The sequence below is a fragment of the Gorilla gorilla genome, chromosome 7 (genome assembly GCF_029281585.2).
Source record: "Gorilla gorilla gorilla isolate KB3781 chromosome 7, NHGRI_mGorGor1-v2.1_pri, whole genome shotgun sequence".
Classification (NCBI taxonomy): Eukaryota; Metazoa; Chordata; class Mammalia; order Primates; family Hominidae; genus Gorilla; species Gorilla gorilla.
The window spans coordinates 69,190,925-69,217,860 of NC_073231.2; the positions used below are offsets into that span (position 1 = coordinate 69,190,925).

At 34.4% G+C, this 26,936-nt stretch overlaps 1 protein-coding gene across 1 annotated transcript in view; it reads left to right on the top strand.

Moving 5' to 3' along the window:
* PXDNL (peroxidasin like) overlaps positions 1-26,936 on the top strand; it is a 508,880-nt gene that overhangs the window by 210,779 nt on the left and 271,165 nt on the right. The window contains exon 3 of the mRNA XM_055349261.2: positions 20,529-20,600. Coding sequence (XP_055205236.2) covers positions 20,529-20,600 — 72 coding nt within the window. The remainder of the gene's footprint in view (positions 1-20,528; positions 20,601-26,936) is intronic.

Below are 26,936 nucleotides of genomic sequence, written 5' to 3' on the forward strand. Positions count from 1 at the left end.
AACAAGCAATGGGGAAAGGATTCCCTATTTAATAAATGGTGCTGGGAAAACTGGCTAGCCATATGTAGAAAGCTGAAACTGGATCCCTTCCTACACCTTATACAAAAATGAATTCAAGATGGATTAAAGACTTAAATGTTAGACGCAAAACCATATAAACCCTAGAACAAAACCTAGGCATTACCATGCAGGACAAAGGAATGGGCAAGGACTTCATGTCTAAAACACCAAAAGCAATGGCAAAAAAAGCCAAAATTGACAAATGGGATCTAATTAAACCAAAGAGCTTCTGCACAGCAAAAGAAACTACCATCAGAGTGAACAGGCAACCTACAAAATGGGAGAAAATTTTTGCAACCTACTCATCTGACAAGGGGCTGATATCCAGAATCTACAATGAACTCAAACAAATTTACAAGAAAAAAACAAACAACCCCATCAAAAAGTGGGCGAAGGACATGAACAGATACTTCTCAAAAGAAGACATTTATGCAGCCAAAAAGAAGATGAAAAAATGCTCACCATCACTGACCATCAGAGAAATGCAAATCAAAACCACAATGAGATACCATCTCATACCAGTTAGAATGGCAGTCATTAAAAAGTCAGGAAACAACAGGTGCTGGAGAGGATGTGGAGAAATAGGAACACTTTTACACTGTTGGTGGGACTGTAAACTAGTTCAACCATTGTGGAAGTCAGTGTGGCGATTCCTCAGGGATCTAGAACTAGAAATACCTTTTGACCCAGCCATCCCATTACTGGGTATATACCCAAAGGATTATAAATCATGCTGCTATAAAGACACACGCACACGTATGTTTATTGCAGCTCTATTCACAATAGCAAAGACTTGGAACCAACCCAAATGTCCAACAATGATAGACTGGATTAAGAAAATGTGGCACATATACACCATGGAATACTATGCAGCCATAAAAAATGAAGAGTTCATGTCCTTTGTAAGGACATGGATGAAATTGGAAATCATCTTTCTCAGTAAACTATCACAAGAACAAAACACCAAACACCGCATATTCTCACTCATAGGTGGGAATTGGACAATGAGAACACATGGACACAGGAAGGGGAACATCACACTCTGGGGACTGTTGTGGGTTCTGAGGAGGGGGGAGGGATATCATTGGGAGATATACCTAATGCTAGATGACGAGTTAGTGGGTGCAGCGCACCAACATGGCAGATGTATACATATGTAACTAACCTGCACATTGTGCACATATACCCTAAAACTTAAAGTATAATAATAATAAAACTAAATAAATAGATAAATAAATATTACATGGCATGCTAATTAAAATAGTAATAATATTTTGATTGGATATACAAATAAAGCCAAGCAATCTGCCTCAATTACTAATCCCAAACTCAAGGTGATAGGAGAAATTCCAAGATGACCTCCTAATACCCATACAATGACCCTGCCCTGGAATGTGGATGGGGCCTCTGCATATGATGGGCATCACTCATGTCACTCATGTTGCTTAGACTCAGTGTTTGTGATTACTTACACTACTGCAAAGATGGAGAGATTTTTTTTCATATTTACTGAAGGTCTGTGAATTGACTTTGAGTCAATCAAAAGGGAGATCATCTTTTGTGTGCCTGGCCTATCCAGATGGGCTCTTTAAAAGAGGCTGGAAGAAGAAACGGAGTATGCCATGAGATGCCTATGGAGAAGTGTGGCCAGTAGCAGCTGAGGGCTGCAGTTCTCTGGCTGCAAAGTCCTGAATTCTGACAACTTGAAAGAGTTTGGAAGAGGACCCTTACTCTAGATGGGAATTCAGCCTGGCCAACACTTTGACTTCAGCCTGGTGAGACGCTTAGCAGAGGATGCAACAGAGCCATGCCTGTACTCCTAAACCAATTGAGATAATAAAGGAGTATTGTTTTCAGCAATTGAATTGGCGATAATTTGTTATATAGCAATAGAAAATGAATAAATATACTCACCCTCCTCCCTAAAATAGTTTCTCTATTAAACTTCTTCCAGGAATATTTTGACATAAAGAGAGGGGAAGGTCTATTAATGCTGGTAGTCCTGAAGACTGAATACTAATAGAATTATAATAGCGAATGTATAGTTTTTAATTTCTAATATTTATATACTATTGTAAATAAAACGTTCACACTAGTTTATTAAAAATGTATTCTTTATAGCTCCAGAACTATGGATGGTGCTAATGATGCCTAAGGAACTTGAAACAATGTAATCTAATGTGGACTCCAAGTCCAGTTAGTCCCAAATGGCACAGGCTTCTTGTTGCTTAAAATGGGTGTCTCTTCTCACAAGGACCAACAGGTGTAATTTGTCTGTAGGGTAACCACCGAAAGGAACTTGACCTGTGGACAAATTCTTGTGCTCTCTTTTCTTTGACTTTAATTAAATGCGAATTATTATACCTATTCCTGGTTGCTAGAACTGCGTGTTGAAAAAAATGGAAAGATTATTGTATTAATAGAAGGCCAGTAACATGTGACCTTGCAACTTGATCTCCTTCAGCAAATGGTGACAAGCGAGTGAAAAACGGGGCTTTGCAAACATATACAGTGGGACAGAGAACCCCCAGCTCCCAGAAATTGTCCAGGTGTGATCTGGTTATCTGGTTGTTAGCAGGTGATGTCAGAAGCACTTCTCTCTGTACATTTAAAATGTTGAGAGCTTCCCCAAATCCTGTGAAGAACAAGTGGAAACAAAAGGCATTTCAAGCAGTAAGCAGCCCTCCAGAATAATTTCTTCTGCTTTCACAACTCTCGCTGCTATTTTCCCTTTAACTCTTCCTGAGATTTCCCATTTCTTCCCATGTTATTCTTGTTCTTGGATTTATCCTTCCACCTGCATTTGTCCATCTATGTGTGTTTCACCTTTGTTTCCTATTTCCTACCAACTCTATTCATCTCTATCACCATGTTGACCCATTTTGGCTTAATTCACTTTAGTTACCTGGTTCCCACTTCTGAATTTACCCTGTTAATCACGCTACAATCACAGGACATCACCCCTCCCAACATGGAATTATGCGGCCCCAAAGGTCAAGAGCACAGGGGTCAAGGACCCCGGGCTAGAGGACACTTCCTGATGTGTCCTCCCAAGGACAATCCCATATTTCCAGGTAGTCCATTACCACCTGCCCCCACTGGAGTCCTCATACTCTATAAATTACCACTTGAATTTTTTCTAGTTTTTTATTCTTATGTACAATATTTTAATCAACTGTGTGATATCAGTTGTTATTACTTTTTCTTTTTTACAGATGGGAAAAGTCAAACTCCAAAATAGTAAGTAATCAAGAAGATTTATTGAGAATTAGAACACATGACCTTGAGTTATTAAATACTGCTCCTTGCAGTGCATTGGAGTCTCTCTTTCAAGGTTGTCATTCATCCTCAGAGAACTGTAAATCCTTAAAGATGCCTTTGTGAGAACAAGGAGTCGCTAACAGTGAAATCTCTAGAATTTTCCACTTAATCCTGATAGAGTTGGGAGAGGACTGGGATAAGTGACTTGAGAGAGCACCTCGTCAATTTGAGTATTTTCATATTCAAGAGTTATACATAAAATTACATTCAGAGAAAACATATGCTTTTCCTTAGGCCTCACTCAATGCAATACTTTCTTTTTTTGTTTTTTGTTTTTTGTTTTTTTTTTTGAGACGGAGTCTTGCTCTGTCACCTAGGCTGGAGTGCAGTGGCGCAATCTCGGCTCAGTGCAAGCTCCGCCTCCCGGGTTCACGCCATTCTCCTGCCTCAGCCTCCCGAGCAGCTGGGACTACAGGCACCCACCACCACGCCCGGCTAATTTTTTGTATTTTTAGTAAAGACGGGGTTTCACCGTGTTAGCCAGGATGGTCTGGATCTCCTAACCTCGTGATCTGCCCGCCTTGGCCTCCCAAAGTGCTGGGATTACAGGCGTGAGCCACCGCGCCCGGCCTGCAATACTTTCTCTTTACCTTTGTCCTATTAATGCTTTTTGGCTTTGTAATAAAAACGAAACCTGGAAGTCAATTGAAGAGTTGTCCTGAGATGAGCCTGATGACATCATGACTTTGGGCCCCTTTCTTCCTTCCTTCCTTCCTTCCTTCCTTCCTTCCTTTTTTTTTTTTTTTTTTTTTGACGGAGTCTCGCACTGTCGCTGAGGCTGGAGTGCAGTGGTGCAATCTCGGCTCACTGCAAACTCCGCCTCTCGGGTTCACGCCATTCTCCTGCCTCAGCCTCTACAGTAGCTGGGATTGCAGGCACCTGCCACCACGCCTGGCTAATTTTTTGTATTTTTGGTAGAGACGGGTTTTCACCATGTTAGCCAGGATGGTCTTGATCTCCTGACCTCATGATCTGCCCACCTCGGCCTCCCGAAGTGCTGGGATTACAGGCGTGAGCGACCGTGCCTGGCTTGCTTGCTTGCTTCTTTCTTTCTTTCTTTCTTTCTTTCTTTCTTTCTTTCTTTCTTTCTTTCTTTCTTTCTTTCTTTCTTTCTTTCTTCTTTCTTTCTTTCTTTCTTTCTCTTTCTTTCTTTCTTTCTCTCTCTTTCTTCCTTTCTTCCTTCCTTCCTTCCTTTCTCTCTCTCTTCCTTTCTTTCTTTCTTCCTTCTCTTTCTTTCTTTCCTTCCTTCCTTCCTTCCTTCCCTCTCTCCCTCCCTTCCTTCCTTCCTTCCTCTCTTCCTTTTTTTTGAGATGGAGTCTCACTCTGTTGCTCAAATTGGAGTGCAGTGGTGACATCTCAGCTCACTGCAGCCTCTGCTTCCTGGGCTTAAGCAATTCTCTTGCCTCAGCCTCCCAAGTAGATGGGACTACAGGCATGCACCACCGTGCCTGGCTAATTTTGTATTTTTAGTAGAGATGGGGTTTTGCCATGTTGGCCAGGCTTGTCTCAAACTCCTGACCTCAGGTGATCCACCCACCTCGGCCTCCCAAAGTGCTGGGATTACAGGCATGAGCCACTGTGCCCGGCCCTTCTCTGCTTTCTTACAGTGCCAAGCAGTATTGGTGGGTAGAGGTGGAGTGGGTTCCCAACAATTGCAGTTAGCAGCCCCAGCACTTACTGGCAGTGGGGGCAGAAAATTGGTTAAGGTATGATGATCACAACCAGCCCAAGAGCCAAAAATAACTGGGCTTCGTGCCTCCTTTGTTATGAACATCAGGGATTGAAGGCTCTGGAAGAAAGAAATGAGATCATAGTAATTACTTCTATTAGTGCCAATTAACTCTCAAAAGTGGCATGTGATGTTTGGCAGGTGGAGACCTGTGAGCTGCATATGGACAATCATCTGAAGGGTTTAGGAAAGTGCTTCTAGCTGTGTCCCTCCCTATTTCCTATGTCCACTGCTGTACAGATCAGTCTGTGGGATCATGGAGCCTGAGAGTCAATAAATATTGGTTTCTAAAGTGTTCAGTTAAAGATATGGATCAAGTAAATTATATTCCACAACATATTTAAGTACGTTATTGTATCAGAAAAAAAATCCCAAACACGTAAGTTTTACTTTGTATGAAGAGGTGATGGTGATGTGAGTTCTTCCTGGGTTATAGGGCATTTTTAGAGAGGAAAGATTTTGTAGGAGACTGTTGACAGTGAGCAAAAGAACTATGCTGTCCAATATGGTAACCACATGTATGAGCCACAGGTGGGTGCCTGTTGAGCACTTGATATGTAGTTAGTCCAAGTTGCTATGTGTTGTATGTGTGAAAGACATTCAGATTGCAAAGACATGTGAAAATAAGAATATAAAATATCTTATTTATAATTTTTATATTGGTTACACATCAGAATGATAATCATTTCAATACATTGAATTAGATGAAGATATATCATAAAAATCAATTTTACCCAGTTGTTTTTACTTTTTTAAAATGTGGCTACTAGAAAATTAGAAATCACATATGTGACTTGCGTTTGTGGCTCAGATTATATTTCAGTTGGGCAGCACAGTTCTAGATGTTAAAGGCTAGTTTGAACTTCTTTAAAACTCTGCTTTTAAAAGTTTGGTTAAAGAACTTTATAGTTAGAGTATTATTTCTACTTGTGGCAAATGCATATACCTAAAGGTTAATTGTATTTTGCCTTTTACAATGAGCTATGCAAGAACCACAAACACAAAGTGTCATATGTTCTGCATTCCCAGTGGAACATGAAGGATCCACTGCTAGCAGGCACAAATAGACCCATTCCCTAAAAATATGCTATGATGAGAGATAAATTCATGTTTCGTTAGTTTTGTTATCACAAAAGCCAAAACAGACAAAAAATTCAAAGTTAAATAACTTTTGAGATCTCTTTAGGTCTAAAACTCTATGATACTCCATGGCAATGTCACTTCAGCCTCTCATGGCATGTATGTGAGTAATTTAACAACAGGAGATTTTCTTCGTTTGCTGAATGTTAATCTTATCACAATTCACAATCTCATAGCATCTGGCATCTTTTCTTTTTTTAAAAAGAGATCTGTCTTAGTCTATTTTATGTTGCTATAACAAGATAATATATGAATAAAATAAATTAATTTCTTACAGTTATGGAGACTGAGAAGTCCGAGTGCATGGCACTAGCATCTCGTGAGGGCTTTCTTGCTGCCTCGTAATGTGATAGGGGGCATTACATGGTGAGAGGGCAAGAGCAAGAGAATCAAACAGCTCATTTTTATAACAAAGCCACTCTGGAGATAATGAACCCACTCATGTGATAGCAACATTCATTCATTCATGAGGGAGATTACAAACCCACACCTTTGATAGCAACATTAACTCATTCATGAGGGCAGGGCCCTCATTAATCCATTAATTTATTCATGAGAACAGAGGGATTAAGTTTCCAACACATGAACTTTTGGGGGACACATTCAAATCCAACAACATCTAAATATAATTTTTCTTTTATTCTACATTTAGGAAATCAAATGATTCATTATTAAACTCATACATTTAAGAGCCTCATCTTTGATCTTAGATTTTAAAATGTATTTAGCAAATTGATATTAAACATGGCCTTGTGATTTTCTTTTTAATAATGAATATTTATATTAATAATTTTAATAATGACTATATCTGTATGCATTTCACATTTTTGAATTCAGATTGTTTCTTTTTTTCTTTTAAAGTTACATAAAGCATATGACCATAACCCACTGGCAACAAATAGTCATATGGCCAAACCTGGAAGAAAGACCAGGAAGCCGTGGAAAATAGTAACCAATCTGACTGCTTTTATGTTTCAGCAATTCTTTAAAATTACTTTATCAAATTGATAGTTTCTCATCTTGACTCATTCAAAATTATTTAATCTTGTGACCTATATGTCCATATGAGAGAAAATTATTGCTTTTCACTTAGTATATGTCATTATATCTATCATAAATATGTCCTAGAATAATATTTATATTTTATACAGTACAAGGCAAGAATATAAGAAAATACAAAATTACTAGCTGCTGATCATGGGCAATTTATAAATATTGAGTAATTCTAAAACTTAGAAGATATTTACCAAAATTAACTTGGTATTTCTGAATAGTGTTTTTTCTTTTAGTTTTACTTGGGCAAATGTGTATTTTCTAACTTTTATATAATTGTCATGGATTACTTATGTGATACATGGTAGCATTATAGTTCTACTAAAATGGAAGTCGTGATAATATATATTCCTAATACTATACAAACTCTGACGAGATATTTGCTCTGTGTGTCAGAAGATGACACAATAGCAGTTGCATGTGTGTTTGGATGTATATACAGATGTATTGTGTATCCAGATACAGGATGGTAAAAAGTCTTGAAATTAATAATGTCTGAAAATAACAGAAAGACCTAAAACTGTTTAGAAGCCTAAATTTATGGGCAAATGTTTAAGTATTTTTTTAATTATTATTATACTTTAAGTTTTAGGGTGCATGTGCACAACGTGCAGGTTTGTTACATATGTATACATGTGCCATGTTGGTGTGCTGCACCCATTAACTTGTCATTTAGCATTGGGTATATCTCCTAAAGCTATCCCTCCCCCCTCCCTCCACCCCACAACAGTTCCCAGTGTGTGATGTTCCCCTTCCTGTGTCCATGTGTTCTCATTGTTCAATTCCCACCTATGAGTGAGAACATGCAGTGTTTGGTTTTTTGTCCTTGCGATAGTTTGCTGAGAAAGATGGTTGCCAGTTTCATCCATGTCCCTACAAAGGACATGAACTCATCATTTTTTATGGCTGCATAGTATTCCATGGTGTATATGTGCCACATTTTCTTAATCCAGTCTATTGTTGTTGGACATTTGGGTTGGTTCCAAGTCTTTGCTATTGTGAATAGTGCCACAATAAACATACGTGTGCATGTGTCTTTATAGCAGCATGATTTATAATCCTTTGGGTATATACCCAGTAATGGGATGGCTGGGTCAAATGGTATTTCTAGTATTAGTAATGGATTTTAGGAATTGAATAATTTAACAAACAAATTTTATTATAATTTTGGGGGAAGGTTTCTTAAAGCAATTATAATATGTTGACAGTATTATGAAAAATGTACTACTTCTTTAGTTTTGGTATAGATCCAAAAAAAAGCCATATCTTTAGTACTGCTTATGATAGTAATTACTTGTGGTAAGAGAAAGCATGAGCACAGTGACACTACTTTGTCACTGCCCTGTTTCCTGATTTAGCAACAGAGTTACCTGGTAAATATTTTCTTTACAATTTTTTCTCTTCCAACCTGACTAGTCTGAAACTATCATAATTATTAAGGGCAAAACTCTAAAAGAATGTCCATTATCATCATTATTTCAAAGCTAATTTTAAAGACATATTATCTACTATTATTAGGTCTGGGATAGAAATAAATTATAATTACGGAAAAGAGAAAGCAAAAAATCATGGTCATTACAGGATATGCTTATATAGTGCAACCCACATTCACGTTAGAAATGGTTAAAAACAATAAGGAAATATAATAAGGAAGTATAGTAACAACTGATAAGAAAAAATCAATATCCTATATTCAAAAAGTCATCAGTTACAAAATATGATGAAAGAAAATATCCAACTTAGCAAACTGGAAGATATAAGAAGTATCAATAGACTCATTAAGAACTACATAGCACACACAAGGTGACTACTTCAAAAACATACTAAGATTAAAAAGATGGTTTAGATAAGCAGAAAAATGAATGATGTTGTTAGATAGGTAAAGTTGATATAGTAAAATTTGAATATTAGTCAAAATATGCAAAGGAAATTTTTGAAGCTTGAAGGATGTTCCTAAAATATACCCAGAAAAAAATCTTTAAAATTAATCATTAAAATAATAAAAAAGAGGGGTAGAAACTATCCTATATAAAGAGTAAAATATTAAAAAACAATGATATTGGAAATATTTCCATTGCAGTATGTCTAGAAAGGGAACCAGATACATGTTGCAGATTTGCATATAATTACATTAATATTGCATATCACAGGGGAAACTATAAATATATCAATCAATAGTAATGATAATATGTAAATAATTTGGAAAAAATATTAATTCAAGATGATTCAGAGATTAAAGCATTAAAATGAAACTACAAAGCTGAAGAAAAATATTGGGATTTTAATGTAATCTTAGATTCAGGAAAGCCTAAGTATGATACAAAATCCAAAGCCGTAAAGAAAAAGAACAATAAATGTTATTATATAAAAATTTAAAACATCTGTATAATAAAAACAATAAAGCTAAAAGTAGAAATTACATAAACTTTGAAAAAATAATTCTAAAACATAAACAAACGTTTAATTTTTTGCTTACAAAGGGTTTTTAATAAGTTGATAAAGAAAAGATACAAAACGAAGTGAAAATATGAGAAAAAGGATTTTTTAAGTTAATGTCCATCAAAAGAAACACATGGTTCTTAACATAAATTTTGAGAATAACTAGATTTTTCTTTCAAATAACATTTGTTTCAAATAACATTTGAATTTTGAAGTCTTAGAATTTGTCACTCCTATATTTAACATGTAAATCTGCTTTTTTTGAGAAATATGCATGAAGAAAAAAGTTAACGAATTCACTTAATAATAAATTTATGTGGACTAAGCAGATAAAGGAATTTCAGAGCTTGAAGACTGGTCTTTTGAATTAACATAATCTGATTTAAAAAAAGGAAGAAAATGTTTAAATAAGCGAAGTCTTTAAGAAATATGGGATTATGTAAAGCAAAATAACCTATGAATTATTGGTATTCCTGAGAGAGAAGGAGAAAAAGCAAATAACATGGAAAATGTACTTGGAATAATTCAAGAAAACTTCCTTAATCTAGTTGGAGATGTAGACATCTAGACACAAAAAATCTAGAGCACACCTGTGAAATACTACACAAAACAAACATCACCAAGGCGTATAGTCACCAGACTGTCCAAAGTCAATGCTCAAGAAAAAAAAATCACATACAAAGGGAAGCCCATCAGGCTAACAGCCTTGCAAGTGAGGAGAGTTTGGGGGCCTATTTTCATCATTCTTAAAGAAAAGAGATTCCAACCAAGAATTTCATATCCCACCAACATAAGCTTCATAAATGAAGGAGAAATAAAATCTCTTCCAGACAAGCAAGTGCTAAGGGAACTCGTCACCACTAGACCAGCCTTACATGAGATTCTTAATGAAGTTCTAAACATGGAAACAAAAGAATGATACCTACTACCATAAAACACATTTAAGTGCATAGCCTACAGACCCTATACAGTAAAAAGAAAACCCTCAGTAGAAACTACTACAAAGCAAATAGCTAACAACTTTGTAATAGGGTCAAACTCTTACATATGAATATTAACCTTGAATGTACATGTTCTAAATGCCCTACTTTAGAGGCACAGAGCGGCAAGTTGGATAAAAAAAGAGGACCCATCCATCTGTCTTCAAGAGATTCAACTCAGACATGATGACACCGATATGCTCAAAGCAGAGGGTTAGTGAAAAATCTGCCATGCAAATGGAAAAAAAAAGCAGGAGTTGCTATTCTTATATCAGATAAAACAGAGATTAAATCAACAACAGTAAAATGAAGACAAAGAAGGGCATTACATAATGACCAAGGGTTCACTTCAACAAGAAGACTTAACTATCCTAAATATATGTACACCCAACAATGGAGCAGCCAGACTTATAAAAAAAGTATTTCTAGATCTGCAATGACTTAGACAGCCACACAGTAATAGTCATGAACTTCAACACCCCAACGACAACATTGGACAGAGCATCAAGGCAGAAAATTAACAAAACAAAACTATAGACTTAAACACAACCCTTGGCCACTTAAACCTAATTAACATTACGGAATACTCCATGGATCAACCACAGACTATATATTCTCTTACCTGCACATGGAGCATATTTATTATTTAGTTTAGATTTATTATCTAAACAATATAATTTATATAAGATGTGATTTATTATCTAAACTGTATAATTTATATAAGATGTGATTTATTATCTAAACTATATAATTTATATAAGATGTGATTTATTATCTAAACTATAATTTATATAAGATGTGATTTATTATCTAAATTATATAATTTATGTAAGATGTGATTTATTATCTAAACTATATAATTTATATAAGATGTGATTTATTATCTAAATTATATAATTTATGTAAGATATGATTTATTATCTAAATTATATAATTTATGTGAGATATGATTTATTATCTAAATTATATAATTTATGTGAGATATGATTTATTATATAAATTATATAATTTAGATAAGATATGATTTATTATCTAAATTATATAATTTAGGTAAGATATGATTTATTATCTAAATTATATAATTTATGTAAGATATGATTTATTATCTAAATTATATAATTTATGTAAGATACGATTTATTATCTAAATTTTATATAATTTATGTAAGATACGATTTATTATCTAAATTTTATATAATTTAGGTAAGATACGATTTATTATCTAAATTTTATATAATTTAGGTAAGATACGATTTATTATCTAAATTTTATATAATTTATGTAAGATACGATTTATTATCTAAATTATATAATTTAGGTAAGATACGATTTGTTATCTAAATTATATAATTTAGGTAAGATACGATTTGTTATCTAAATTATACAATTTAGGTAAGATACGATTTGTTATCTAAATTATATAATTTAGGTAAGATACGATTTGTTATCTAAATTATACAATTTATGTAAGATACGATTTATTAACTAAATTATATAATTTATGTAAGATACGATTTGTTATCTAAATTATATAATTTATGTAAGATACGATTTATTAACTAAATTATATAATTTATGTAAGATACGATTTATTATCTAAATTATATAATTTATGTAAGATACGATTTATTATGTAAATTATATAATTTATGTAAGATACGATTTATTATCTAAATTATATAATTTATGGAAGATATGATTTATCTAAATTATATAATTTATGTAAGATATTATTTATTATCTAAATTATATAATTTATGTAAGATATTATTTATTATCCAAATTATATAATTAATGTAAGATATGATTTATTCTATAAATGATATAATTTATGTAAGATATGATTTATTCTATAAATTATATAATTTATGTAAGATATGATTTATTCTATAAATTATATAATTAATGTAAGATATGATTTATTCTATAAATTATATAATTAATGTAAGATATGATTTATTCTATAAATTATATAATTAATGTAAGATATGATTTATTCTATAAATTATATAATTTATGTAAGATATGATTTATTCTCTAAATTATATAATTAATGTAAGATATGATTTATTCTATAAATTATATAATTTATGTAAGATATGATTTATTCTATAAATTATATAATTTATGTAAGATATGATTTATTCTATAAATTATATAATTTATGTAAGATATGATTTATTCTATAAATTATATAATTTATGTAAGATATGATTTATTCTATACATTATATAATTTATATATGATTTATTCTATACATTATATAATTTATATATGATTTATTCTATACATTATATAATTTATATATGATTTATTCTATACATTATATAATTTATATATGATTTATTCTATACATTATATAATTTATATATGATTTATTCTATACATTATATAATTTATATATGATTTATTCTATACATTATATAATTTATATATGATTTATTCTATACATTATATAATTTATATAAGATATGATTTATTCTATAAATAATTATATAATTTATATAAGATATGATTTATTCTATAAATTATGTAATTTATATAAGATATGATTTATTCTATAAATAATTATATAATTTATGTAAGATGTGATTTATTCTATAAATTATATAATTTATATAAGATGTGATTTATTCTATAAATTATATAATTTATATAAGATGTGATTTATTCTATAAATTATATAATTTATATAAGATGTGATTTATTCTATAAATTATATAATTTATATAAGATATGATTTATTCTATAAAGTATATAATTATATAAGGTATGATTTATTATATAAATTATATGATTTATATAAGATATGGTTTATTATATAAATTATATGATTTATATAAGATGATTTATTATATAAATTATATGATTTATATAAGATATGATTTATTATATCTTGATATAAGAATAGCAACTCATACCCTTGGGCCACAGTGGAGTAAAAATATATATCAATTTCATTTCTGAAAACCACACCCTTACATGGAAATTAAACAACTTGTTTCTGAATGCCTTTTGGGTAAACAATGAATCAGAAATCAAAAAATTATTGGAAATAAATAAAAACAGATACATAACATATCAAAACAAAAGCAATGTTAAGAGGAAAGTTGAGAGCAATAAATGCCTACCTCAAAAAATTAGGAAGATCTCAAATTAACAATCTGATATCACACCTGGAAAAATGAGAAAAACAAGAACAAACTAACCCCAGAACTAGCAGGAGAAAAGAAGTAAATAAAATCAAAGCAGAAATGAATAAAACTGAGACCCAAAATCCATACAAAGAATCAACAAAAACAAAAGTTGGTTGTTCAAAAAGACAAAGAAGATGGATAGACCACTAGCTAGATTAACAAAGAGAAAAAGAGAAGATCCAAATTAGCACAATCAGAAATGACAAAGGAGATATTACAACCAATCCTACAGAAATACAAAAGATCCTCAGAGACTGTTATGAACACCTCTATATACACAAACTAGAAAATCTAGAGGAAATTGATAAATTCCTGTAAGCACACATCTCCCAAGATTGAATCAGGAAAAAATTGAAATACTAGATGGGCCAATATCAACTTCCAAAATTGAATCAGTAATAAAAACCTGTCAACCAAGATAAGCCTTGTACCAAATGGATTCGCAGCCGAATGCTACCAGATGTACAAAAAGAGTTGACATGAATTCTGCTCAAACCTATGTTAGAAAATCGAGGAGTCACCTTTCCATAACTCATTCTCTGAAGCCAGCATCACCTTGATATACAAATCTAGCAAAGATACAACAAAAAATGAAACTACAGGCCAATATCCCTGGTGAACATAGATATAAAATTCCTCAACAAAATACTAGCAAACTGAATCCAGCAGCACATTAAAAAATTAGTTCACCATGATCACATATGCTTCATTTCTGGGATTCAAGATTGGTTCAGCATATGAAAATCAATAAATGTGAGAATGTGATTCACCACATAAGCAGAATTAAAAAAGAAAAACCATATGATAATCTTAATAAATGCAGAAAGAGCTTTTGATGAAATTCAACGTCCCTTCATAATGAAAACTCTCAAGAAACAAGGCATTGAAGGAATATACTTCAAAATAATAAGCCATCTATGATAAGCCCACAGCCAACATCATACTGAACAGGCAAAAATTGGAAGCATTCCCTTTGAGAACTGGAATAAGACAAGGAAGCCAACACTATTTTGAATCATTCCTATTCAAAATAGTACTAAAAGTGCTAGCAAAAGCAATCAGGCAAGAAAAAGAAATAAAAGGCATCAAAATAGGAAAAAAAAGTCAAACTACCTCTCTTTGTGGACAATATGATTTTATGCCTTAAAGTTCTAAAAATTCCACCATAAACCTTCTGGAACTGATAACAAAGTTCAGGATACAAAATAAACATACAAAAAGTAGTAGTAGCATTTTTATACATAAATTACCTTCAACCTGACAGCCAAATTAAGAATGCAATCCTAGGCCAGACACAGTGGCTCATACCTGTAATCCCAGTGCTTTGGGAGGCCAAGGCAGATGGATCACCTGAGGTTGGGAGTTTGAGACCATCCTGACCAACATGGAGAAATCCTTTCTCTGCTAAAAATACAAAATTAGCCAGGCATGGTGACACATGCCTGTAATCCCAGCTACTCGGGAGGCTGAGGCAGGAGAATTGCTTGAACCCAGGAGGCGGAGGTTGCGGTGAGCTATGATTGCACTATTGCACTCCAGCCTGGGCAACAAGAGTGAAACTCCATCTCAAAAAAAAAAAAAGAAAAAAAAATGCAATCCTATTTACAGTAGACACATACACACACATACACACACACACACACAAATACTTAGAGATATATCTAACAAAGGAAGTGAAAGACCTCTACAAGGAAAACAAAACAAAACAAAAACTGCTAAAAGAAATCACAGATGACACAAGCAAATGGAAAAATATTCCATGCTCCTGGATTGGAAGAATCAATATCTGCTAAAATGGACATTCTGCTCAAAGTGATCTATAGATTCAATGCTATTCCTAGCAAAGTACCAGTGTAGTTTTTCACAGAATTGGAAAAAAACTATTCTAAAATTTATATGAAACCCTAAATAGCTCCAAAAACCAAAGCAATCTTAAAAAAAAGAACAAAGCCAGAGGCATCACATTACCCAACTTCAAACTATATTAGAAGGCCACAGTAACCAAGACAGCATTGTACTGGTATAAAAACAGACACATAGACCACTGGAACAGAATACAGAGCCTTGAAATAAGGCCACACACCTACAATCATTTGATCTTTGATGAAGTCGACATAAATAAGCAATGGGGGAAAAACTCCCTATTCAATAAATGGTGCTAGAATAGCTGGCTAGCCATATGTAGAAGAATGAAACTTGACCCCTACCTTTCACTGTATACAAACATTAACTCAGGATGGATTAAATATTTGAATCTAAGACATCAGACTCTAAGAATTCTAGAAGAAAACCTACAAAATACCATCTGGGCATGGGCATTGGGAGAACATTTTTGACTATGTCCTCAAAAGCAAATGCAAAGAAAACAAAAATCAACAAGTGGGCCCTAATAAAAATAAAGAGCTTCTGCACAGCAAAATAAACTAAAACAGAGTAAACAGACAACCCACAGAATGGGAGAAAATATCTGCAAACTGTGCATCTGATAAAGGTCTACTATCTAGGATCTTCAAGGAACTTAAACAATTGAACAAGCAAAAAACAAATAACCTCAATAAAAATGGGCAAAGGACATGAACAGAGACATCTGAAAAGAAGGCATACATGTGGCCAACAAGTGTATGATAAAATGCTCATCATCACGAATCATCAGATGAAAGCAAATCAAAACCACAATAAGATACTACCTCTATAATAATAGTCAGAATGGCTATTAGTAAAAAGTAAAAAAAAAGCAACATCTGTGGTTGAGGCTGTGGAGAAAAGGGAATGCTTATACAGTGTTGATGGGAAAGTAAATTAGTTCAGCCGCTGTGGAAAGCAGGTTGGAGACTGCTCAAAGAATTTAAAACAGAACTACCAGTTGACCCAGCAATCCTATTACTGGGTATATATCCAAAAGAAAACATATCGTTCTACCAAAAAGACACATATGCTCATATGTTAATCACAGCTCTCTACATAATAGCAAAATCATGGAATCAACACAGGTGTTCATCAGTGGTAGACTGGATAAGGAAAATGTAGTCCATATACACCATGGAATACTATGCAGCCATAAGAAGAATGAAATCATGTTCCTTGCAACAACATGGATGCATCTGGAAGTCATTATCCTAAGTGAATTAATGCATGAACCAAAAAAACAAATACTACAGGTTTTCACTTATAGGTGAGAGCTAAACACTGGATAGTCATGGACATAATGAGGGCAACAATAGACACTGGGGATTACTAGAGTGGAGAGGAAGGGAGTGTGGCAAGGGCTGGAAAACTATTTGGTACTATTCTCAGTACCGGGGTGATGGGATTATCCATACCCCAAACCTCAGAATCATGCAATATACCGAGGTAACATATCTGCACATGTGCCCCCTGAATCTAAAATAAAAGTTGGAAAAAATAATAAATTTATATTCTTTAAATCAGCCTGATGACTTCCTTTCCTTGCTCCTTTTCCTCTTTTTTTTCCTACAGTTTTGAACTGCAAATGATTTATGCGTTGTTTATGATCACATAAATATTTTTCTGTGGCTGTGACAGATTATCAAGCGTAGCTATAAGTGACTTTTGCCATGAATCTCTTGCTTGGTGACTATGCAAATCACTCCAGAATAATGGTTTATGCTCACTGAAAGTTTCATACTATGTTTACTTTGGTACGCACAGAAATGAAGTTCACAACCCTTTCATGTTAACAGTAGCAGAACCATATTTCTGGAGTATCCAAATGAAAATAAGCGTAACCATAACAAGCAGGAACAGACCAACATGATTGCCCCTTACAAAAAATATATTATTTGTATTTAAATGTAGAGATAATGATTCACTTGTGGAGTAAATCTTGGCGTTATCCTAGTAGAAATTTTATGTGAGGTGGGAGAGAGTTCTATTTTTCTTTATAAATTTTATTATTTTTATTTTTTATTTTACACTTTGATGAATTGATGACTATGCAAATAGGCTTAATCTTTTCTAGCAGTCACTTATTGGTTTTTAATAAAATATTTCCAACCACACTATTTACTATTTACTATTATAGAACTATACATTTCTATAATAGTAAATATGCAAGTGTATATGGGCATACTCTGAGTGAGGCTTTGTGTTTCAGCAAAAAAAGATACAGCTAATAAACTGGGCCATTGGTCTATATTGCTGGTTCCTCTTTTACCCCAAAAGTTTGATCATCAGTATATTCAGATATCCTGTTTTCAGAAATTGTTTTATTTTCTCAATAAAAACTGTAACATTTTTACATTTTCTTCTTGGGAGTTTGCTTGCTTCTTTTTCGTTTTGTTTCGTTCCTTTGGCATCATGGGCATCATGAGGATATAGGGTACACCCACAAATTTCCCTACGCTTGTGCTGATTTTTGATGAAATAATGTTAGGTATTGTTTTATGCCCTGAATTTTAGCAGACCCACTCATAAATTTTGAATGCATTTTCTTTCTGAATAATAAAACAAAATAACATAAATGACAGTTTCTATAACCACTTAACCAAAACATTACTTGGGTAAGGTTCCAACCATTAAAATTATAATAAAGATATTTTGATGGAAACCATAATGCTTTGAATAAAACTTGACAAGAAATATGTACTTGTGATTGGAAAATACATTCAACTGTGAACCATTTTAATGAGTTGGTTTCTTGTCAGCAATAAAACAATTTTCAAGAAAACAAGTTAAATTGTTTGAGCTCATACTTTAGGTTATGCACATCATAATTTCAGTGTAATTTTTTTGAAATCTTATGTTTTATTTTTGTTAAAATTTAAAGAACTCTAAAAGAATATGCAGAAACATAGGCTTCAAGCACATTTAATATACTGAAGAAAGACTAATTATGGTATGTAACATCTTTTCCGTTTCTAATTGTGGCTTTGAAAGATAATTAACACTAATGCCCAAAGACATCTTTTGTATGCCATGAGTCAATTTCTCTCTCCTAGGCACCATCGTTGGAAGATTTAAGAAAATAGTCACTCAAATTGTTTTTTGTGATCTGTGATTAATATGAGGTTGAGACTATATACATGTGTCACATACCACACATACACATGCATCATAGCAGACGTGCAAATTACATACACACATGCACATATGTATGTATACACACGTATAGTTTATTCTACATGCATTGGTGCATTTTGTATTTAATAGACTAAGGTGGACAGAATAGTCATTTCTTCAAGTAAATATATTTGCATGGTGGTGGTTTGGGGACCTAACAGAAGTGCATTAATTGATTTTGAACAATAGAATGAGAGAGTACCTAAACAGCAAATTCTCCCAGGACAAAGTTTGTGTCTGGTATTAATTACACATTAACTACTTATATTGCTTTCAGCCTGTTTAAAAATTCCTTGAACACATGGTGGACTATAAAGTTGAATGGCTCATTGACTGAAGCTTAGAATTATCCTTGAAAATTGACATTATCTCTGTATGGCATCACCTCCAATGCAAGCTGTAGATTGGTTGTTCTGCCTCCCAATGGCCAGGACACTAGGCAGTCACAAATGGTGAGAAATGGCTCTGGTGCCATAGGTGAGGTGTCAGCCACTTCAGATGCTGTTTGGGGAATTTAACAGTGAGGCCTACAGTGAATCAGTTAGGAACAGATGAGCTTGGGGATCTCTAGGCTGCCTGTGAAATTGTGCATAATAACTGAAATAATCACCTGCTCCAGTGGCCAAAACACTTCTGTTTTCCTAATCATTCATACAAAAACCCCACAAAACAAATATTTTATAATATGCTAAAAGTGAATCCTCCAGCATTGGACTTTGACAGTAGATTTTTAGAAGCTTTGAGGGTTTTAGACATTATAGAATATTCAGGAACGTGTGTGCCAATCTAATTAGCAGACTTTCCCTTTATATTTAGACATGCCATAATAATTTAAATTTGAAAGAAATTTTAAGTGTTTTTACTAGAAAAAAATTTATAATTTTCATTTGCCAGGGTGCTTTTACTGAAGCTTTCAAGGTTACTGAAAGTTGATTTTTCTGTAACTTGTTTTACGGTTCAAATTCGATTTATTTCTGCCACCTGTTATTTTTCTCCCTGGATTTTTTAGAAATCGTTTTTGGACCACTGGATACTACTATAATAAGAGCCTCACTTCCTATGGTGTAATTGACTCTTGGTTTGACAGTTTAGCAAATACACAATGAAAGTCTACTGTGTGTCAATATCTGTGATATTTATTTTTCCAAGGAAGATGCTTAAGCCTGAGTGTTCAATACTCTCCATCTGTTTAGGAATATGTTCCTTTGTTACCATGACTATGTTGATAATTTTCTTTTTAGATGATATGCTTCAGGAGAACAAGAATTTTACCTCTGGTTTGCAGTGTTGTTTTAGGAGTGTTTTAGGGTAATTTAATAAATATAAATTATTTTTGAAAAGTCTTTGTGACAAATTAATGTTTTATATCACTTTTTTGAATAGGGAATTAAAGTATAAATTTCCAAATTTAGTGAACCATGTCAGTAAATATTTTTCTGTTGTGTAAAGCACTATACTTAGCAGAACTATTTTAATGTTTGCAGAGTCTGTTTCTCATTTGGGAATTATTTGTTTGTTTTTGCTTTTTCAGTCTGCTGAACAACAACCACATCAGAAAGATTTCCAGAAATGCTTTTGAAGGACTTGAAAATTTGCTATATCTGTAAGTTATAAGAAAAAACAACAATGCCTTATGGTGTTGTTTGACTATTTTTGCCTTTTTTGTGTGTGTTTACTTTAAATTAAAATAATTCTTTACCTTCGTGAAAAGCAGTTTCAACCTTTATATAAAACTCACATATGAACATGTCTTAAGTGCAATAAATTATTGCTTTCAATAGATTGTGCATCTGAAAACATTCAAATATTTATGCACATTTCTCCTGCCACAAGTTCTAAATTGGAGAAAAATAAAAACAAAACAGTTTTCCAATATTTCACATTCAAATTTAATTGCTCAGTAATTTAAAAAAATTCCATACACACAGAAAAGGGTTTTTTTTTGTTTGTTGGCTAAAGGAGCTTTATGCCAACAGAGTATCCATCCAAGACCTTCCAAAGCCAGTGAACACATTACAGTTAGGAACTTTAATAAACTTGGGTAAGGACCAAATTTCTGAAAAATTAGGTCACAAATATGATCACTGACAATTGTCATGGTTTTTGTGTATTATTGGTAAATGGGAATAAAGATATTTTAAACAACTGCCTGTTTGACTCAGAAACATTGGTGTTTGGTAATTTGAATGTTGGGAGGTCATGATTGGATATGGTTATGTTGAAGGCTGAAGAAACAAACTACAAGGGCTTTTATCTCCGCTAGAGTGAGTGCTACAACCTTCTTTTTAAAAAAATGTTAAGGCAATAATGGGCCGGGCACGGTGGCTCACGCCTGTAATCCCAGCACTTTGGGGAGGCCCAGGCGGGCGGATCACGAGGTCAGGAGATGGAGACCATCCTGGTTAACGCAGTGAAACCCCGTCTCTACAAAAATACAAAAAAATTAGCCAGGCATGGTGGTGGCCACCTGTAGTCCCAGCTACTCTGGAGGCTGAGGCAGGAGAATGGCGTGAACCCAGGAGGCGGAGCTTGCAGTGAGCCGAGATGGCGCCACTGCACTCCAGCCTGGCCAACTGAGTGAGACTCCGTCTCAAAAAAAAAAAAAAAATGTTAAGGCGATAATGAACATTTTCCTACAAATATGTTCATCTGCAGATTAAGCATACTGCTAAAAAGTTAATTATTCTCTTAAAGAGAAGACACCATTCCAATCTTTAGCTCTGACCAAATTTATACAACTGTAGTATCTCCCAAAACCACTGAAATTCCTATTAAACCCAGGTCAAGAGCCTCAAAGATTCCTGTGTTCAGCTGAGACACCTCAGCCTAACACAGAGGTCTCCCACAGCTCTGCTAATTACTGAGTCCTAAAGTTTCAGTTTCCTCTTAGGTCAGTCAATTCCATCTGCTCGCCTAACCTTTCATAACAAATCTGACATACCATCTTAGTCAATTTTCTGCTGATGTAGCAGAATACCACAGACTAGGTAATTAATTTTGTTTTAAAAAAGTTTATTTGGCTCATCATTCTGGAGGCTGGGAAGTCCAAGATCAAGGGGTTGTATCCTAACATGATGGAAGGACAAATGAGCATACAGACATGGAGAAAAAGGGGGCTGAAATCCCTCAATCACTAATCCACTCCCATGATAATGGCATTATTGCATTTATAAGGGCAGAGCCCTGATGACCTAATCACTTCTTAATAGTCCCTCCTCTTAATACCATCACAGTGACAATTAAATTTCTATATGAGTTTTAGAGGAAACAAACATTTAAACTGTAGCATTCTGCCTCTTCGCCTCACAAAACTCATGTCCTTCTTATATACAAAAATACATTTATTCCATCTCAGTGGCCCCAAAAATCTTGACTTATTTTAGCACAAACTCAAAAGTCCAAAGCCCAGAATCTCATCTGAATCTGGTATGGGTGAGACTCAAGGTGTGATTCATCCTGAGGCAAATTCCTCTCCAGCTGTAAGCCTGTGAAATAAAAAAAAACAAGATATCTACTTCCAAAATATGACAATGGTGCTGGCATGTGATAGACATTCCCATTACAAAAGGGAGAGATAGGCAAAAAGAAAGGAGCAAGAGGCCCTAAGTTAATCCAAAATCTAATAGGGAAAACAATGTTAAACCTTAGACTTCCACAATAATCATTTACTCCATTTGCCACCTTCTGGACACTGGGGAATTTGGGTCTCCAAAGCCTCAGGTGGCCATGACCCCATGTCTTTGCTGGGCTCAGCCAGGCTTCAGTTCTCTTGGGTTGGAGTCTCATGCCTGTGACCTTCCCAGGCTGGAGTTTCCACTCTGGCTATAGGTGGCCCTGTAGCTCTGGGGTCTCAGTGGCAGCCCCAATCCCGCAGATCCACTAGGCTTTGCCCTAGTGAGCACTCTCTGTGGAGGCTCTACCTGTGGCAGGTTTCTGCTTGGGTTCTCAGTTTATTTGGTACATCCTTTGAAATCTAGGTGAAGGGAGCCATACTCCCACAGCTCTTGTATTCTGTGAGCCTGGAGACTTATACCATGTGGACACTGTCAAGGCTTACTGCATGCACACTGCAGGAACCCACTTAGGCTATAGGTGGGGTTGGCCGAGGCATGCACTGTGCTGGAACACAGGAAGCAGAGACCCAATGTGGCTCTGAGCAGCAAGTCCATGGAAGGTATCTTGAGCCCATTCCCTGAAACTATTCTGTTTTTCTAGAGCTCAGGGTCTGTGATGGGAAGGGGCAGCCTTGAAGGCCTCTGAAATGCCTTTGAAGTCTTTCTCCTGTTCACTTGATGAATAGCACCTGAATCACTATCTACGCTAACCTCTTTAGCAAATGGTCACTTGGGCACACCTGTAGTATTCTCTCTTTTACATGATTTTTCACTCTTTGCATGGCCAGCCTGCAAATTTTCCAAATCTTTCTGCTTTTTACCTTTTAATTATAAATTCCATCTTTAAGTTTTTTCCTCTAGCATCTCAATGCATGTGGTTAGAAGTAGCCATGCAGCAACCTGAGTGCTCTGCTCTTTAGATATTTCTCGCATGAGACATCTTAGTTAATAACCCTTAAGTTCTTCATTCCATAAAGTCCTAGGACACCAACACAATTCAGCCAAGTTCTTTGCAACTGTGTAACAGGGTGACCTTTAATCCAGCTGCCAATACCTTGTTCTTCATTTCTGTCTGAGACCTCATGAGAATGGCTTTTACTGTCCATATTTCTATCAACATTCTGGCCATGACCACTTAATATCTAAGACATTCCATACCTTTTCTACAGATTCTTCTTTCTTCTAAGCCCTTAACAGAATCACCTTTAACATTCTGTTCATGGCAATCTAGGGTTTTTCTAGCCTGCTCCTCCAGACTCTTCTAGCCTTTACCCATTACCCAGTTCCAAAGCTACTTCTGCATTTTTTGGTATCTGTTAGAACAACAGATCCACCTCTCAATACCAATTCTCTGTCTTAGTTTTCTGCTACTATGAGAGAACACTACAGACTGGGTAATTTATAAAGAAAAGTTTATTTGACTCATGGTTCTGGAGGCTGGGAGCTCAAAGACTGAGGGGCTGCATCTGGAGAGGGCCTTCTTGCTGTGTCACAACATAGTGGAAGAACAAACAAACACACAAGACAGAAAAAGGGCCAAACTTCTGTGATAACCAACTCACTCCTGTGATAATGGCATTAACCCATTCATGAGGGAAGAGTCCTCATGACCTAATCACCTCTTAAAGGTCTTACCTCTTATCATAGTTACACTGGAAATTAAATTTCAGTGAATTTTGGATGGAACATTAAAACCACAACACTTGCCCAGGTGCATGCCATTCTTTATTTCCATATTTTACATATTACTAAGGATCCTTCAAACTTTGGGGGTGTGCAAAGCCTGCTCCTTGTTAGTGAAGGAGCTTGACCTTCTCCCTGTGTTTCATCTCAATCCTGCTCTGTAGTTCTCTACTCATGGGCATGTCAAGAGTAACTCCCTTACAGTAAGACAAACAAATTAATAAAACAAAACAAGAATCTTTATGGCTTTTCAAATATCAATTTAGAAGGAATCTCATTACTAGCACTAATATTCAATGAAGAAATAAGTAAAATGACAGTTATTAGCAGCAAATTAATTTTGAATAAGACAGATGTTCAATGTTGCAGAGGCTTGGATCAATTACACACACAAATGTATTCTCTGCTCTGAGTGAGAACAAAAAATCATTTCACACAACTTCTAATCAATGCTCTGGCCAATTAAAAACACTAGTTATTAAGTGAAAAAAGAGTCTGGGCTCCTGTAAGACATGTTATTTAAAAGGCAAGGATAACAGATGTGTGAAGCAGTACATGGTGAACACATTCATGTGCCCACTGCAGTAAATTTTGCCATGTTTTCAATAACATTGCCAAGTAACCATTGCCTTTCAAACCAGGGAATTTTGCAGAGAAAGAGGGTTGTGAGTTAGAAGACCCATTCAATGCATACAGTACCTGCAAGTTCTTATATCTTTTCTTTGCTCTTTATACTTGATCCATTGCTCTTTTATTTCTTCAAATATGGTAAGCACTGCCTTTCTACTCTCTGACCCTGGGCATGTCCTGCTTATTGTTTGTTCCTTGGCTATTTTCCCTTTCTTGTCCCAGCTTTAATGTCATGTCCTCTAGCAATCACCTTAAGCCAACCAATACTTCTCTTTTTCTCCCTAACATGGTGCCCTGTGTATTTCATTTATTGCATATACCACAAAAATTTATTTTTTCTCATCTATTTGTTAAATTATTTATTTTCTGATTTCCCCACTGGATTCTGTGAGGTCGGGTGGCCATGCTCTCCTTATTTATCACATAGGTCAGCATCTAGAATTAGTATCTAGAACACAGGAACTACTCATTAAATATTTGTTGAATAAATGTATGAACATAAGGTACTCAATAAATGCGTGATATTTGCTTAATTAAGACTCTCAGTTATGTTCAGTTAATTATTCTTAAGAGAGGAATTATAACACTATTAAATGCCTCTGTTGTTTCAACATGTGTATTTATCAATTATTTATAGCGTGCATTTTCCCAAAGGTTACAAGTATTTATATTACATAAGGTAGTTATAGTGCTTGTATATTCAGGAGGTTAATTTTCATTTGACTATACCACAGAATTGCAGTTTTACCCTGCCAAACACAAAGGATAGCATAGCTTTTCCTCTAAGACACAAGCATTTGTAAACTCATCTGAAATTCTAGTGTGTTTTGATCCAAAATGTATCTCTGATCCCCTTGGGAAAAAATAAATTGAAATGTCTTAAGACAAGTTGTGCTTTCAAATTAAAAAAATACAATTGTTTGAGAATATCTTTGGGTATAGTGATTCATTTAATGTTAGCTGAATTTTAGAGCTAAGATTTATTGAAGATCTAAGAGCAAAATTCTCCTTTTCTTTGGTTTAGCAGACACTTAAATTTTAGCTTCTTTTCTTTGATTTAGCAACCCTTAAGAATAGCATTTGCAATGTTCATTATTTTTAACCATTTGACTTAATCTAATGATAAACTCCAAAAATGAAGTTTATTTATTCAGAAACATCTTGACATCCAAATTTTAATGATCTTGTTACTTACGGGCATTGATAATGATATCAAATCACTGTAATACAAAATGTGATAACAGTCATGTTACTTAAGGGCACTGATAATTTCACAAGTTTCAAATTACCCATGGGGCAAAAAACTGATGCATCTCTGTGCATGTTTACGATAAACTAGGCATCAATGCTAGCATTTAAAGAGGAAATTTATTCCATATTCAAATCTGTGATTCTGTTTCTGGCCATGGTTATCATTCTCTAAGTTTAGTATTTTCTCTGAATTATAGCTTCTTCCTACTAGCCCAGCTCTGAGCAGCTTTGTCCTTTTGAACTCCTATTACTAAATGCTGCTCCTTTTGCACAAACTCACCTACTTAGATTAATCTATTGGCTGAATGCGTCACTTGCAATTGTATCCTCAGCATTGGTGTTTTCCATTTCTCTCCAGTTTCTTTGAATTTATTGGGAGTCTGCCCTATTTCTATTGTATCCTATAGATAAAAAGATTTTTTTTGAAATATTAGGCAAGTAAGTGCCATTGAAGAATGTGACCTTTAATAGTGTAAGCTTGAAGGACACAACTCTCACCAGTTCTGAAATCTCTCACTCCCTGGGTTTTAATGACAATCTTAACAAAATGAGTGCAATTTCCTTGTGGTTTCTTGTCCACTCTCTCAGTGTTTGCTGTGAAACAAACCACTGCAGAATTTAGTGGCCTAAAACAATCAAGCATTTCTATCTCTCATGATTGTTCCATGGACTAATGAGTCAGTTCTTTTTGTCTAGGCTGGCTCAGACCTTCTGGTCTAGAATGACTTTTTTCACATAGCTGGCAATTTCTCAGTATTAGC